Source organism: Apteryx rowi, unplaced genomic scaffold, assembly GCF_003343035.1.
Source record: "Apteryx rowi isolate R43461 unplaced genomic scaffold, aptRow1 scaffold_68, whole genome shotgun sequence".
NCBI classification, from domain to species: domain Eukaryota; kingdom Metazoa; phylum Chordata; class Aves; order Apterygiformes; family Apterygidae; genus Apteryx; species Apteryx rowi.
Window position 1 is genome coordinate 491,502 of NW_020450960.1, and position 15,772 is coordinate 507,273.

The 15,772-nt window shown below is 41.0% G+C and overlaps 1 protein-coding gene across 3 annotated transcripts in view; it reads left to right on the forward strand.

Moving 5' to 3' along the window:
• Positions 1–15,749, forward strand: part of INPP5B (inositol polyphosphate-5-phosphatase B) — an 18,918-nt gene extending 3,169 nt beyond the window's left edge. The window contains exons 1-18 of one of the 3 annotated variants that reach the window (XM_026086014.1): positions 1,285–1,495; positions 4,304–4,397; positions 5,765–5,935; positions 6,684–6,785; positions 7,270–7,384; positions 8,044–8,160; positions 9,010–9,197; positions 9,803–9,914; positions 10,072–10,181; positions 11,108–11,243; positions 11,856–11,966; positions 12,631–12,793; positions 12,954–13,189; positions 13,778–13,891; positions 14,288–14,372; positions 14,775–14,902; positions 15,151–15,262; positions 15,602–15,749. In XM_026086014.1, coding sequence (XP_025941799.1) covers positions 1,492–1,495; positions 4,304–4,397; positions 5,765–5,935; positions 6,684–6,785; positions 7,270–7,384; positions 8,044–8,160; positions 9,010–9,197; positions 9,803–9,914; positions 10,072–10,181; positions 11,108–11,243; positions 11,856–11,966; positions 12,631–12,793; positions 12,954–13,189; positions 13,778–13,891; positions 14,288–14,372; positions 14,775–14,902; positions 15,151–15,262; positions 15,602–15,726 — 2,223 coding nt within the window. In that variant the 5' untranslated portion in view covers positions 1,285–1,491 and the 3' untranslated portion in view covers positions 15,727–15,749. Of the gene's footprint in view, positions 1–1,284; positions 1,496–4,303; positions 4,398–5,764; positions 5,936–6,683; positions 6,786–7,269; positions 7,385–8,043; positions 8,161–9,009; positions 9,198–9,802; positions 9,915–10,071; positions 10,182–11,107; positions 11,244–11,855; positions 11,967–12,630; positions 12,794–12,953; positions 13,190–13,686; positions 13,892–14,287; positions 14,373–14,774; positions 14,903–15,150; positions 15,263–15,601 lie in introns of those variants that run through there. The other 2 variants (XM_026086013.1, XM_026086015.1) reach the window with 2 other exon arrangements.
• Positions 15,750–15,772: the final 23 nt, after the last annotated feature.

Below are 15,772 nucleotides of genomic sequence, written 5' to 3' on the forward strand. Positions count from 1 at the left end.
ATCTGGCAGCGGAGCTTGTTCTTGGGCCCCTTCCAGCCCGGGCTTGTAAGCCCGCGACCCGGGGAGGAGGCTGCCGGCGGCGGGGGGCTGCCGGCGCGGCCGGGAGGGCGGCGTGGGGCGAGACCTTTCCGCCTTGTGCAGGGGCGTGTCGGAACGACCACTTCGTCTGGCCTGGCTCAGAAACAGCACTCTCATTTTGCAAGCAGTGTTATTTATTTAAAAAAAATAATTCGGCATGTGAGGCTGTGGATTTTCTTTTTATTTTCAGTTGTCGCTGGAGTTGTGCGTTCTCTTGGCTGCGATGTCCGTCTCCTCCTCGTTAGGTGGATGTTTCTTGCACGTGGCCAGTCCTCCTGCTCCCAGTATCTGTTGCTCCTGTCCTCTTTGTGAAGTGAGCGTAGCAGAAAACAGGGAGAGCTAAAGCAGTTTCCGGAAAGTCAGTACAGGAGTCAAAGTCAGAATTTGAATTTAATCATTCCTGGTTTACCTGTCTTCATTTAGGCTGTGCTCCTCTTAATTCGTGATGTCCACGGTTAGGAATTATTGGCATTCCTTTTTTTTCTTCTTCTCTGTTTTTCAGTAGTGTATTAAAAAAAGAAAAAAAAAAAGAATTGTAACTCAGACCTGAGGCAACAGCATAGCTCAGATCGAGCCAAGGTAGGGGGTTGGGAGCATCAATTTGGACATGGTATCTTTAACTTGAAGCTTAAAAGTGACCAGGAAAGGCTTAGGCATAGGTACTTGTTAGGGGTGGGGGTGCAGGGGACATGCAGAATGAAGCACAGCCTAAGCTCCTTCGCTGGTATGTTTTTTGTTGTATCTGGAGCACAGTAACACTCCTGAAATTAAAGCCCCTTGGGAAGTAGTGCTCTTATCAAATCATGCTTTTGAGCTTTGACAAAGTTGCCTTTTCAAGGCTTCATTGTTTTGTTCTTGAGTCAGAGGAGTTTAGGGATCTCTTTCTTCTCTTATATTAGCAGAAGAAAATGCTCTCTGCCATCACTTGTTTGGGTCTTTTGTACCTTAAATTGGTATGGAACGAGATTTCTTCTGCCAGCTTTCAGGAGTAGCTGTAACTCATTTTGTCCTTGTATGCATATGCATACTGAGCTAGCAACTTTCCTAAGCCAGTCAAAGCACATTTAAATACTGTGTAAATGCTACCATTTGGCAATAGTTCATTATGTCTTCTGGTTAATGAAAGAGAGCACATATAAAGGGATTTAAATGTGTTTTAACTTGTATGTTTTATGTTCACAATTTCATTTAAAATCCTTATCTAAAATCCTGTCTGTGTGTATGTGCATGCAGTCACAACTTCAGTTTTGCTTCATTTGGGACAGTAAAAAGAACAAAGTTACTCCCCTCCAGCCAGGTGTGGGGTGGTCCCATGTGGACTGTTGCTTAGACTTTCATTATGTAAAGAGTCTTTATTTGTTTATTTTTCTTTCTCAGTAGTACTGGGAACTTGTCCTGCATGGGTTTCCTGTGATGGGTAAGACTGATATAACTAATGACAACGCTCACTTAATTCTCCTTTTAGAGCACTAAGCCTGGATCCTACTTTATCCGGAAGATATAATGATAGGTTATTCTGCTGTAGAACAGCTTTATAAATGTCACTGCATATTTTTAATAAGAAAGTCTTAATTACTGCTTAAATCCCTTTTAACTGCAAATCCTGTTTCATTCAGACCATACATATTCTGCAGTTTTGCTATCTCTGCACATAGCTCTTTATTTCTGTGCCCCCAGTTCAATTACTAAACAAGGTCATTATATTGTTAAAATACTCCACTACAGATTGTAAACATATAGATCCCCTCTGGCTAGAACAATCTGCATCTAGACATAAACTTATCTGAAGGAAACGGTGCATTTCCAAGGCTAATTTCTTTCTTAGGAGGGTCCTACATGGAAGTGATTTCTGCTCCTGAGGTTAGAATGCAAAAGTGTGATATGTGACTGTGATCTTTGGATTTCCTTCTCACTCTGTGTAGCAGCCATGTCAGCAGGCATGCAAGCCTTGCCATTAGAGGCATTAATACCTTTTGCATGCTGGCAAGTGGCATTGTTCTCCATGGACGATAAAGCTTGAAGTTAGCTCCCTTCCTGTTGAAGAACAAAAGTTAACAGTTGTCTAGTGGTTGTGCCCCTTATGGTGAAAATTCAAGTTGGCTGTTGTCACTGTTAAGACAGATTGCATGGTCATTATCAGGACAACTTGCAGAGACTCAAGCAACACCGATTAAGTACTTAATGGCTCTGTCCCAGGTCTTAGAGACCATACTTCCTAGTGTAACTCTGAACTAGGGACAGCTCTTTAGAAGCACTGAGAGATTCTAATGTTAGGCTTTATTCAAGCTGCAGATCTATCTTGTTCATTTAGTGTTCTGTGCTTTTGTCTCTGGACTTACTTAACCCTTGAATTCCCTGATAACTTGAACAGCCAAAGGTAAGCTGAACCTCTGGCTTGCCTTTTGTTTTGTTTTGGATGTTGAGGCCTACTGGACTCTAGCTTTATGGGCAAGTGTGGGATTGCTCCTTGTGGCATTTTTCATGGTGTCCTGTCCAGTTTTGAGAACACGTGTTCACAGTGCCTTGACCCAAGGTCTTGGAGGCATCTTCTCAGCCAGTTGATAATTGCTGGTGTGAATTTCTTTTTTCATAATACTTTTTCTTTGATTAGCCATAGTAAGGTGAATGCTCCTGGATTCTGTCCTTGTTTTATTCTGCTCCTCTGAGACTGCAATTTTGCTGTGAACACTAGGGCTGAGGAGTCTAGCCCTGAGAAAGGATTGCTCATTGCTGCAAAGGTTGCTACAGCGACCTCTCTCAATCAAGCTAATCTTCCATATGCAGTTAGGGCTCTTCTTATATCACACTCTCCTCTCCCTCCTGTTGGTGATATTTTGGTTTCGGTACCAAATTCTCCCTAAAATTGCTGAAGCTTCTGCATAGGAACAGTAAATATGTGCCCAGGAAACATGTCTGGTTGGATGAACTCTGAGGGAGGATTGAAACTGATGATACTGCCTCTGAAGCTGAAGACATTCCTGCTAGTGCAGATGTACACAGCTAATGTCCGGTTTTGTTTATCAAGGTCTGTGTATGCTCCTGTTCAACTCTACGTGACTTTGGCTGTGTGGTCTGTAATGAGATTTGAATCACGCGCTCTTCTAGAATCAACCTCTGATAAATCCTCTTAAACAGTCTTTATTCTCAGAGGGGTCTTTGGGCAGAAAAGGCTTTTGAAGCTGAGAACATGGCGGCTTCTCATCAGTTTGTTTGCATTCTGAATGCTTAGGTAAAGTACTTTAAGTTTTGTTTCTGGTTTGCGCTTGTGCTGGAGAGTGTACTATGACAGCAAAAAGCTTTAAATTTTCTGGATTGTGCTCACTGAAGGAGAAGCTCAGCTGAATGACTAGAACCTTATAATCTTAAGAACAATTTCTATATTATTAGATTTATGTGCTAGGTAGCATAATCTTGAGATTGGTGTTCATGCATCTTAAACACAGATTCACACAGAATCCTCACACTTTCAATTGTTAATTTGTCAGTTGTAGGAGCAGAGTGTTGTAACTGAAACAATATGCACAAAGACTGGTTAAATTTTGATAATGAAGTATGATGTGTTTAGTGTTGCACTTGTATTTAGTTACAGTTGCATAGTAGCTGCCCTGTGATTTTTTAGGCATGTGCAGTTTGYATTGAGACATATGTTGCTTCTGCTGAGGTACAGCTGGCTCCTGTGGTGACTCCGTACTGCGCTGTCTGGGTGGGGAGTGACTTGTGCGTTGTTATGTCTCTGCAGATGGGCAGAACCCCTCTAAATGGTGAAGGGTGTGAGATATATATTTGTTTTTTCCTTCCTTTCTTTGTATTTATTGCCTTGCTCATCATAAAGGAACAGCTTCTTATTAACATACTCTTTTTGGATTCCCAAGATAAAGCCCTGGATTTTGTACTAAGTCCCAGTTTGGCTTCACTCTAAGGGAGCAATAGCAATCCGCTCCAGAAACGGGCAGGCAGCATACAGCAGTTCTGCTGCTCTCTATGGCCTTATGGCATGTTAGTGTAAATTCTTCCTCTGGAAGGGAAGCTGCAGCATCACAGAACAGTTCTTTCAGATTAAGCTGTATCTATCAGTTAACTGACAGAGAGAATGTAGGGCACTTTGTTTCTCCATATGAATCTGAATTATAGTCTGCTTACAGATTTTTCTTTCCCTATGTTTGCATCAGTGTGTTGATGTGTTAAAGAACACTGTGTTTCATATGAGGCTTTTATTTTCTTCCAGAAGCAGTTGGGTCTGAAGGCATCAAACAAAATGGAAAAAAGCTTGCAGTTGGTCAGAACTGGAGTCATGACAGCACTGATAAAACTCCTCCCAGGTATGCTGTATCTCTCATTTTTTTGTATAGGTTTACTGAAGCAGTTGATGCCATAGTTTTGCACATCAGCTCTTTGTGGAAGGTCTAGTGAGGAGTAAAAGTGGTGTGAATGTTTCTTTGGCTGTTTAGCTATGCCTTCCCTCTGCAGAGGATCTCTGTGTATTGGCAGTAAACATACATGTATCACTACACTTCTGGGTACTTTGGTGCAATCATGCATGGATGGAATGAGCTGAGGTGGGCAAATTGTTGATGTTTCAGTGTCTAGAGGAAGAAAAAAGAAATTGCAGAGAGCTTTCTGTTTGGACTTCCTGTTTTTCAGCTGAAAACTATGAGTGGGGAAGTTGGTCCCTGATCCTGGTGTATGAGGTCTGTGCAGACATTGGTTTCAAAGAATCTTGCTGCTGCATAAACGAGTTCCATCTGCTGGTTACTCTGTTGGCTGCAGTTAGACATAATGGGGAATCTGCAGAATCTAGTTGGGAGACAAAAAAGTTCAGCATAAGCATGCTGTTAGATCTTGAGTGGGAATTTCAGCGCTGCCTCTCAGAGATACAGTCCTGCTAGTCCCCCTAACTGGGTGTGTTTTGCTGTTTGGTGAAACAGGACCTGCCAGTATCATTTATTTGGAGTTCAGAGAGCTTTGGCTCAGGACCACCATGTCTCACAGATGCACTCTTAAAATGTTATGGTTTCATTTTCCAGTTCCCAGGACTTTGTGGACCCTACTGCATATCCTTCAAAATCTGTGTGCTGTCCTTGGCACTTGTATGTAGGTTGTTGCATGACATAAATGAAAGGTTGCTTGCTTCTGGGAACTCCCAAGCTGTAGCATTATTATTGTTGCAAAATGAGTTCACAGTAAATCAGCCAGAGCCACAGGGTACTAAATAAAGCCATCTCTATCCCCATCTGTTCTTTTCTGCCTCCTTTCTAGACAGAGCTGGGAGTTTTCCACTAGAAGGCTTTTTAAACAAACACAATTTTTCATTCTTTTGCTGAGGTCAGAAGGTCTGAGTAGGGGCAGCGGGTGAAGAGATTTGCATCTCCTTGCTTCAGTTAGTGGGAAATGCGTGCAGTTTGTATCAACATCTGGGTGAATAAGGCCTGTTCTGAATCAGCAGGCTATATCAGTTTAGTAAAAACAGTCTGTAATTTTAGTTAGTTGAACTGGTAAAATTATTTTATATGGAGAAGGTCTGAGCTGTTCTAAGAAATGCTCATTTCGGTCTTGCTTGTTCATCCCATACATTGATTATCTTTAGCGAAACAGATAGATAAATGYGAAGCAAGTCCTCAGTAGCAGAAATAAGCTGTTAACAGCATGTATTCTGGAGTTCATCATGCAGTTTTATTTTCATTTACAGGCAAAGCAAACCGAAACCTGAAGTAACAAGTGAAATGGTACGATCCTCCAGCGTAATGGTTTCAAACAAGGCATCTATCTTATCAGAACCAAAGTTTGGACTAAGAGATACTATTGTTAAATCTCAGCTTGTACAAAGGGAGGATTCCTACACGCACATCCAGAACTTCAGGTAATGATCATCCCTGAGCAGAGTTTATTTTTTTTAGGGGAGGAGTAAGGCAAAAACTTTCAAAATAAATCTTGTACATTATTTCATCTGGTAACTCTGCAAATAGGAAATTCTGTAGAAGAGTATGGTTGATGTTTTTCAGAACAGCTTTCTCTTCTCTTTTATGCATTAGCAGAGAAGAATTTCATTTGTGGTTCTGTCAAGGGTTGCCCCATGGTTCTTACTGAGCAAATGGCCTTTTTGAAGTGACTTCTTCCTGTGCTTATTTCAGACTGTGCCTGGAAATGCATCAATTCTGTGCACCTCTGGCCTTCTCTGCTTCTGTTCATTGATCCTTGTAGTAGTTCCAATAAGCTCATAAGAGCTTGGGTGAAATATATAATTAGCATCAAAAACTTTACTGTGCTTAAAATCCTCTTATGCAAGTCATTCTATGAATTTGTCATTTCAAACTGCTACTGCACAGCTCTGTTCTTAAGTGCTTTTTACAGCATATGTACCCACATGTGTGCATCCTTCTGCAAAACACTGCTGTAAATATGCCATTGTAATAAAATAATTTTAGGAATTTAAACTTTGTCAGATTGTCCTAATTCCCCCCAGGAACAAGTTACTCCTAAACAATTATATGTAGTATTAAGTGCATGGGTTAATAATAGTGGTGTTTCCATCAGCTCTAGAATTTGCAGATCTTGGATTTTAGCAAAAGAGATTTTTTTTTTTTTTTTTTCTCTTCCCTGCCCCCCAGATTTTTCATTGGGACATATAACGTGAATGGTCAGTCACCCAAGGAGAGCCTCTGGCCTTGGCTGAGCTGTGATGCTGAGCCTCCAGATATTTACTGTGTGGGGTGAGTGTCTCTTTCTGGCCCATCCTTTCAAAATTTGACTGTGGGTTGCTTGCTTGTGAATCTCCAGCATGTAGGTTTTTAGCCAAGACATCGCAACTGAGGAATGTTTGTATTGCTTTACTCCTTTGCATAGCTTAGACTATGCAAATGCACACTCTTAAAAGGGCTGTTATTCTGGTAGTGTTTGGACACTCTGGCACTGCAGTTTTTCAAAACTTTTAATTCCATTCAATTTAATATTAACAGTAATTTAGCTTTATATTTAACACACCTGGCATAACTGGATTTGAGTTCTCAGTTATAAATTTAGTGTGAAAAGTATAAATTGATTTAGTACTTCCCTGGAAGAAAGAGCTGGAGAGTTTAAAACAAACAAACAAAAACAAACAAACAAAAAAACACACATAACCCCCCCCCCCAAAAAAAAAAAAAACCCAAAAACCACACAAGTGCATGCATCCATGGGTTCCTTCCTCTAACACAGTTTCCAGGAGCTTGATCTGAGTAAAGAAGCCTTCTTTTTCAATGACACACCAAAGGAAGAAGAATGGTTTAAAGCTGTAACTGATAGTCTTCACCCAGATGCCAAATATGCAAAGGTAAATGTGGCTTTTGGGGAGGTTTGTTTGAGTCTGGAATCAGTTTCCACTTGGGCCTCTTTTCACTTTGTTTTTTCCTGTTTCCAATTGCTGCATCTTCCAGAGGCTCGTTGCCTGCAGGGTTTTGCTAAGTCAGAAGTGCTCTGAAGATGAAGTACGTAGTATTACTATGCAAGGTGCCAAGGCAGAGGGCAGGACAGGAGATGAGAGCTAGGTATCCCTGTGTAAATGAAGCTCCTGATATCTTGGGGGGAAGAGAATAGGAAGTATCTTAGTTTCTTTATTGTCTGTCTCCACAATGCATGGTGGAATGCATTGTGAAGGTATCTCGGTAGAAATACTGCTTATGTTTTGGCTCCTGCTCCTTAAGTCTGCTTTGTCTTTTGTCACTGTTGCTTGAGGGAAGGTCTTTTTATGGGCTATCTGTGCTGTAGGCATTGCTTTGAGCTTCAGCTTTCTTTACAGGGGTGTTGATCCCTGGCTCCTTCTTGTGTTGTGTGGCTGTGTACTTTAAGTCAAGCTGGTCCACTGGATCAGTGTAGAACTGTTTTTCCATATCTGTATTTTGATGACCCATGTTTTGGATTGGTGGGTGATATGCTTCTTCTTATCAAACTTCTTCCATTCTAGTATTTAATGCAGCAGGATCTATTTTTCAGGTGAAACTTGTGCGGCTTGTGGGAATAATGCTTCTGTTGTATGTGAAAGCAGACCTTGCCTTGAATATCTCTGAGGTGGAAACTGAGACTGTGGGAACTGGAATCATGGGGAGAATGGTAAGAATGACAACTGTGCATGAGAAGTGGTGAGTTTTAGGAGAGCCCTTAGAACTGCACTCCTCAGTTGCAATCATTATTCCTCCAGCTAAAGGATGCAGCTGCCTCTAGGAACATATAGTCCTGTCTCTGTGACAGCTCAGGGTGTTACTAGAGGGAATTGCCATGTGCTCTCAAAGACCTTAAGAGAGAATCTTTCCTGAAGTCTTTTTTCTGATTGCCCATGCTGGACTGTGGGGGGCCCAGCTCTCATGTGAGAGTGATGCTGGCCATGATTTTGCCCAAAGCAAATGATGCAAGGAAACATGGGTAAAAAACATATCTATCCAGGTTATAGTTTTCTTGAGGAGGACTTCTTGGCCCCTTGCCATTCCACATGGTTGGAATGAAATCTGTTCCCACTGAATGTAGTTTCTGCGAACCTTACAGCCCCAACTTGGTGAAAGCATTTTTGACAACTAAGCCCTGTGCTTCGTCCTCCCCTTAAAAAATTGTTTATGGTCTGCGTTGAAAGATCCAGTTTGTTGCTAGAGGAGCTTCAGGACTTACTGAAACACCTGACCAGCTGTCTTAATGATTTTAATTTCCTTTTTTACTAGCTAAATCCTGAACTATAAATGGAGTTCCATGCGCTTGCTTGTTCTGTTCTGTTGCTGTGTGCAACCCTCACATGAGTTACTGACCTAAATTTATGAAGCTTATGAATTGGGGTTTTCAACCTTGTCCTTCCTCTGGGATTAAATGGTCTGCATTAATCTTCTGGCCTGTCTACCGCTGTTAGGTCATTTGGGGCTTCATCTGCTGTGTACAGGAAAGCTTTTGACTCATGTCTTTGTCTTTATCTTTCAGGGTAACAAAGGTGGTGTTGCCATAAGATTTAAATTCCATAACACTAGTGTGTGCATTGTGAATTCTCACCTTGCAGCTCATACAGAGGAATATGAGCGAAGGAACCAGGATTTCAAAGACATCTGCTCTCGGATGCAGTTCTGCCAATCAGATCCAAATTTGCCATCTCTCACTATTAGCAAACATGAGTATGTTTCTATTTGACTGTGTGAGTTCACTGCATGTGGCAAGAAAGAGCCTTATGAATATAGCAGGTGTAAGGCGCTCTCAGCAGGGAATTGAGAAGAGTTGTTTAGTAATTTAAGCATTAGCCTTGAGGGATCAGAAATGCTTCACCATAACCCTGGCTTTGAGAGTACCGACCTATATAATTCTGATAAATCACTTGCCTTCTTATGTTCTTCCATGCCTTATTTTATTTTCAAGCATGAAGTGGGGATGGGGCAATAATATGCATTGATCTCCCCAGTGGGTTGTGAGACACTTACAATTTGGAATGTTAAAAGCACTAGTTATTAAGAGCTAGTGACAAACATGCAGATTGGGAATTAAAAAGAAAAATGGCAAAAGAGGAAAATGTAGCTTCTCTTTCAAGTGCTGATTCTTGTAGTCTCTGATGGAGAAAGGCAAACACAGCACCCGTCTTATCAGCCTTATTGAGATCAGAAGAACTCATGATTGCATTAGATGGCTTAAGGCACTGCTGCTTAGCTCTCTTTCCAACTGACAGCTAACTTGGGTTTTAGACATCTTTAGGCCTCTATATGGATTTCCAGTCTGTGTTCTCTTTCAGTGTGATCATATGGTTGGGTGACCTCAACTATCGGCTGGAGGAACTGGATGTTGCAAAAGTTAAGCAGCTCATAGATGAGAAGGCATTTCTAGCGCTTTGCCAATATGACCAGGTACTGATGTGTCTCACCTACACGCAGGTGGTGGTGGGGATGCTAGAAACTGCACATGAACTCCTTAGCCTTCTCAGTGTTGAACATTCCCCTTTAGCTCCTATAGGACTTGTGCTTGAGCTTATTTAAAATTAAATCTATGTCTTTTGTTTCATAGCTGAAGAGGCAAATGAATGCAAATGCAGTCTTTGAAGGCTTTACAGAAGGAGAGATTTCCTTCCAGCCAACGTACAAATATGATGCTGGCTGTGACGACTGGGACACAAGGTACAGTGATCACCTCATACATGACACCACCAATGCCTAATGTTGTTATTGTTGAGGCAGTAAAAACAAAGCTAGAGTCACAGATCTAATGGCTAATAAGAACAGTTTTGAGATTATGGCTGTTCTTCTCTCTTGGTTCCGAAATCCATCTTCAGTTTATGTCTATTTGTGCTGCTGTTGCTGTTCTTGCACTGATAGTTGTTGGCTATCCCTAATCTTTTTCCAGGAATAACCCATTGGGTTTCCTCTTTTTTAGAGGTATCCAAAACTAACAGGTCTGGTCTTGTTTGTTTGTTTGCTTGTTTGTTTGTTTGTTTTCAAGCAAATTTTTTAGGATCTTTTATTTGCTGACATCTGATGCACCTACTCAGGTCAGACCAGGTAGGGTTCTAAGTGGTGCATCTGTGATGTCTGTAGCTGAGTGCATCCTTCAAAAGACCGTCAGAACCATAATTCCTCTAATGCATTGCAYAGAATGGCTGAGCTGTTCTGGGTAAGCTGGGAAGACTGGCTTCAGGTGTTAGAATGAAATCTGTGCAGCAGTCAGTGAAAGCTTTTTTTTTTATTATTATTATTTTTTGTTTATTAGAGCCTGAGCTCTTACTTTTCATGGTTCTTATGATTGCAAGCAACTCTGTGTGTTGGTTTGTATGTAAATTGTATTTAGACAAAAAAAAAAAAAAAAAAATCACATGACCTTTGAAGAGGTAAAAAGTAAAGCATGGTATAGAGATACCTAATAGTAGACAGTCAAACCTTGTTTCTTTGAGAAGTTATTAAAAATCTCACCACCAATTTTGATAGAGAACTAGCTCCAGGTCATGTGAGGAAATACTGTAGCCCCTAGCAGAGCAGTATTCTGCCTTGTGTTACTACTCCACCTTAACTGTGCTGGGAAGCTGTAATTTTTACCTCTTTGGTTTTAGTGAGAAGTGTCGTGTTCCAGCGTGGTGTGATCGGATACTTTGGAAAGGACAGAACATTACTCAGCTGAGCTATCGCAGCCATATGGTTTTGAAGATCAGTGATCATAAGCCAGTTAGCTCTGTGTTTGATATTGGGGTAGGTACATCAGCATTGAAGGAAATAACTGTGCTGACCTTGTCCTCTGTGTGAGGAAAGGGGAAGGAGGAGGGAGGTGTTCGTGCTAATGGTCTTCCTTCCCCTTCCCTCCTTTTGTGGCATACATACAGAACAATAGCTTATGAGGTGAGCTAGATAATATCTTGAGATAGGATCATTGTTCATAGTAAGCTAGGGTTGTGTTAAGTGATACTTCACTTAAGCAGAATAATTCATAAGTCTCTGTAGGTGTCTTTTCAGAAATATTCTTTGCTTTTTTAATTTTATTTTTTAATTTTTTCCCCCCTAGTCAGTTTGAGAAACTTGCAGTGCAGGAATGCTACATCATTGACAGCACAGTAGTGTGTTGTCAGACTTTAAAAAGCTGATCTAGTGCTGACTGGGTGACTCTTGCTAGTTATGGCATGGTCCTTCATTGTTGGATCCAGAGATCTTGGGAGTATTGGTGCTCCAAGTGGCTCTGTTCATTACATGTGTTGTGTCTGCTAGTGTACTATTAAAATCAAATCACTTCATATGTTTCAGTCTGTGTTATAGCTCTCCTGCAGAGGCACAGTAAATGCCATCTGGTGTGGTGTGTGTTCTTTTCAGGTAAAGGTTGTGAATGAGGAGCTCTATCGAAAAGCCTTTGAGGAGATAGTGCGCTCACTGGATAAAATGGAGAATGCCAGCATCCCCTCAGTGACCCTTTCCCAGAGAGAGGTAGGGTATGTTAATGTGCCATGACTCATTGGAGAAATCAAGCAAGCCTAGATCCCAGAAGTGCAGTCTAGCTGTAGAAGTACATCAGATAGACTCTGGGGTCAGGTTCCAAAGAAGTATAATATATTGACTTTCCACAGTTTTCTATTTACAATCCCTATCTTTGTTTCTGTTTAGATACAGGCAAATTTCATTCAGGGCACCACACTGAAATACACAGACTTGTTATTCTCTGAAGTGGGAAATGAGAGAGTAAAAGGGCAGTTTGCGTTCCTTACTTTTACTTGTTCTTAGAAACATAAAATGTAAAATACTGAGGGATTTGGATAAGGTCACAAAACTGGCATTTACGTTGTGTGTTGGGAACTAGAAAAGATATGCAGCTGGGACCCTTTGAGGCTACAGCTATCTTTTTTCTCAAGTTTCATTCAGGTTATGTGAGGGGAGCATTTGTTCTACAGGGCCCTCTGGTGCAAATGGCTTGGGCATGCAGAGTAAGCAAATGTAATTCCATTTAATCCTGGAAGAATTGGGATACGGGAGGAGGAGGGTTCATCTGTATATCTTGCTGCTTAATGATTAAACTCTGGGATATGAGGAATTGCTGGTGGTGCTTGGCAAGGTATGACTGGCTGACAATGTTGACTTTGACATTTGTTTCTAGTTTCATTTTGCAGATGTTAAATACATGCAGCTGCAGGTAGAGAAGTTTACAATTCACAATGGACAAGTGCCTTGCCAGTTTGAATTCATCAGCAAACCAGATGAGGAAACCTATTGCAAGGAGTGGCTGATTGCTAATCCCAGTAAGGGCTTTCTAAACTCAGGTGAGTTCCTCATTGTTCATTTTGTGTTATTGAGCTAATATTGTCACCTTCTGGCTTAGTTCTCACTGCTATTTTGGGAATGTTATTCCTGTTTGCCTTCTTGGTTTAACACCTCTTTTTATTGAGCATGTTTGTTTTATTTTTTACCATCTTCCTGCAGATTCTGAGGTCACAATTGAGTTGGAACTGTTTGTTAATAAATCAACAGCTACACACTTAAACTCTGGAGAAGATAAACTTGAAGATATCTTGGTTTTGCATCTTGTCAGAGGGAAGGATTATTTTCTATCTGTAACTGGAAACTACCTGCCGAGTTGCTTTGGGTCTCCCATTCATACACTGTGTTACATGAGGGAACCTATCCAGGACATGTCAGCAGAGTCTATTCGGGAACTTGTGAGTTAAAGATAGAGCTTACCTTCTGAACCCACAAGAACCCTTAAAACTTGATGGTTAAGTCCTGTTTATTGATAAAGAGCCTTCTTCCTCTTCCCTGGTCTGTAATCTGAGAATGCTGATACAGCTTGTGTTCTCCAGTGCACAGTCTTCACACCTTGCTTTAATTCTTCACATGGATGAATCAACCCATTTCATATAGAGCACTGAAAGTAAGATCTTGTTTGCTCTGCCTGCACATTAAAAAAAAGGTGTGCGACTTCTAAACATAAATGTTTGCTGTGAAGCCTTTGGCCTTACCACCACTGAATGGAGATGTGTGTATATGTGAGGCATGATGTAACATTTCCCTAGATTTGAGGGTACGTGATGCATGCCTATGAGAATTGCTTGCTCCTTCTGTTTGGGCTTTTGATATGAACATGCCTGTTGTTCTAGTCTTGTATGAAGACTAGTGAGTGAAGCTGCACAGTTTCCTAACCAGTCTTAATTCGCAGGTGCAAGTTTTGTGAAGCACTTTGCAGAATTGAATAAGAAGTTGGCTAGCTCCTTTTTCCTCCCCCTCCCACTAACCCCTCCCCCTCCTAGACCTTGATGCCGCTACAAATGATTGATGATGCTGTTCAAGCTGAAAAGCCTCTGGACATTCCAAAAGAACTGTGGATGATGGTGGATCACTTATACCGCAATGCTTCCCAGCAGGTTGGTAGTGTTTGTACTTGAATCACAAAATAAATTCTTAGTATTTGGTTTAGTTTTGAAGATGATACTGGGAAGGGTAACCTTTGCTAACTGTGGAAGTTTGGCCAATGGTAAAGGGAGATAAAGGGTAGGTGTGTGATAAGTGACCCAGTACTCTGGATTGCACTGTTTATGCTGGTGACTTAGAGTGTGATATGCATCAGCAGCTCTTCTTTTGTTTTGCTCTCTACTGTAGTGCCACAGTCTTACTGGAACTGCTTACGGTGAGGTTTGTGCTGATAACTATCAATCTGGAGAGATTTTTCAGGACAATGTATATGTTATTTGGGTAAATGGAGCACTGTCATTATAACTTGTATTTTTCTTGAGACTGACTAATGATTTTCTTCTTTGCAGGAGGACCTGTTTCAGCAACCAGGCCTCAGATCTGAATTTGAGCAAATCCGAGACTGTTTGGACAAAGGAATGCATGATACCCTCTGTATCCTTTTAGACTGATGTCCAGTAAGGCTCACTATGCCCTACCAAAAGATCTAAGCTGAAAAAGGGTTTTAGCAGTCTTCTATACACCATTATGTTTTTTTATATCACCATCTCTCATCTCATGGTAGCTGAGATGTGCAGTTCTTTAGTACTGATTGCAAGGAGTACCAGTGCCTCTGTGAAGTCCTTGCTATGTTGATGAATGATTGCTGATGAATTACATGAGTGCCCAACTGCAAACAAAAGCAGTATTTGCTATGTGGAGTTGAGCAATTTAACTTGAAGCTGTGAACAAAAGGAGGCATTCTTGGAGACCTAAGCAAAGTTGAATGTTTCAGCAGAAATTCTACCAAAATGGATCATGCCATGCTTGCCTCTTCCTTAACCATCTCTGGATCAGTTGGCAACAACCATTCTGTAGCTGAAGCCCTGCTGCTCTTCCTAGAAAGCCTGCCAGAGCCCATCATTTGCTACAAATTCTATACCAGCTGCTTGGAGTGTTCTAACAACTACTCATTGAGCAGCGAGGTAATGCAGGCTTCACTGTGAAAGATCATTTCTGTACTTCCAAAAGGAGGTGGGGCAGACTGTTTTGTTACAGACAAAATAATAGAGCACAAACCTAAGTAACTTAATCATTTGATACTAGAAAGGACCTAACTGGTGTTTCTAGGTTATTAAGAGCTATTAGTATTTGCAGCCAGTGCAATGTTGATAGTAGTTAAAGTTGCTAAACCATTGCTGTTTCTTCAATGTAAACTCTCTTTTTCCCCAAGATTATCTCCAAACTGCCCAGGTGCCATAAAAATGTATTTGAGTATCTGATGGCATTTCTTCGAGAACTACTGAAAAACTCAGGGAAAAACCATTTGGATGTGAATATTCTTGGTAAGGCGAGCAAAGCTATTCTGTTCAGTGGGGTCTTGCAGTTTGTATAACAAAACATGTTTCTCCAAAGTGATTGCAGTTGTGTCCTTTACTGTTTTGAAGCATTTAGTGAGCAAACAATCCATTAAACAAACAAACAAACATGGTCCTTGAAGTAGCCTGAAAAAAATGTAAACTGACACACACACAAAAAAAAGATATGTCATCAGCTGTGTCTTAGCCATTCCGAAGCCAGGCATTCTCTCATTTTGCCTTACTGGGGTTGCTGGAATTACTTTTGATATTCTGGTGCTGAGTGTCTTTTTGTTGTTGTTGTTGTTATTTTTTTTTTAAATGCAGCTAGTGTATTTGGTGGCTTGTTACTTCGACCTCCTCCTGGACATCCTAAACCTGATATAAGTGCAAAGAGGAAGGCTCAACAATTTATCCATCAGTTCCTCTTGAGAGAGAATAACTTACCATGAATTTCAGATGCAGCTAATCTGATCTTTAGATATTGTATTGCTGTAA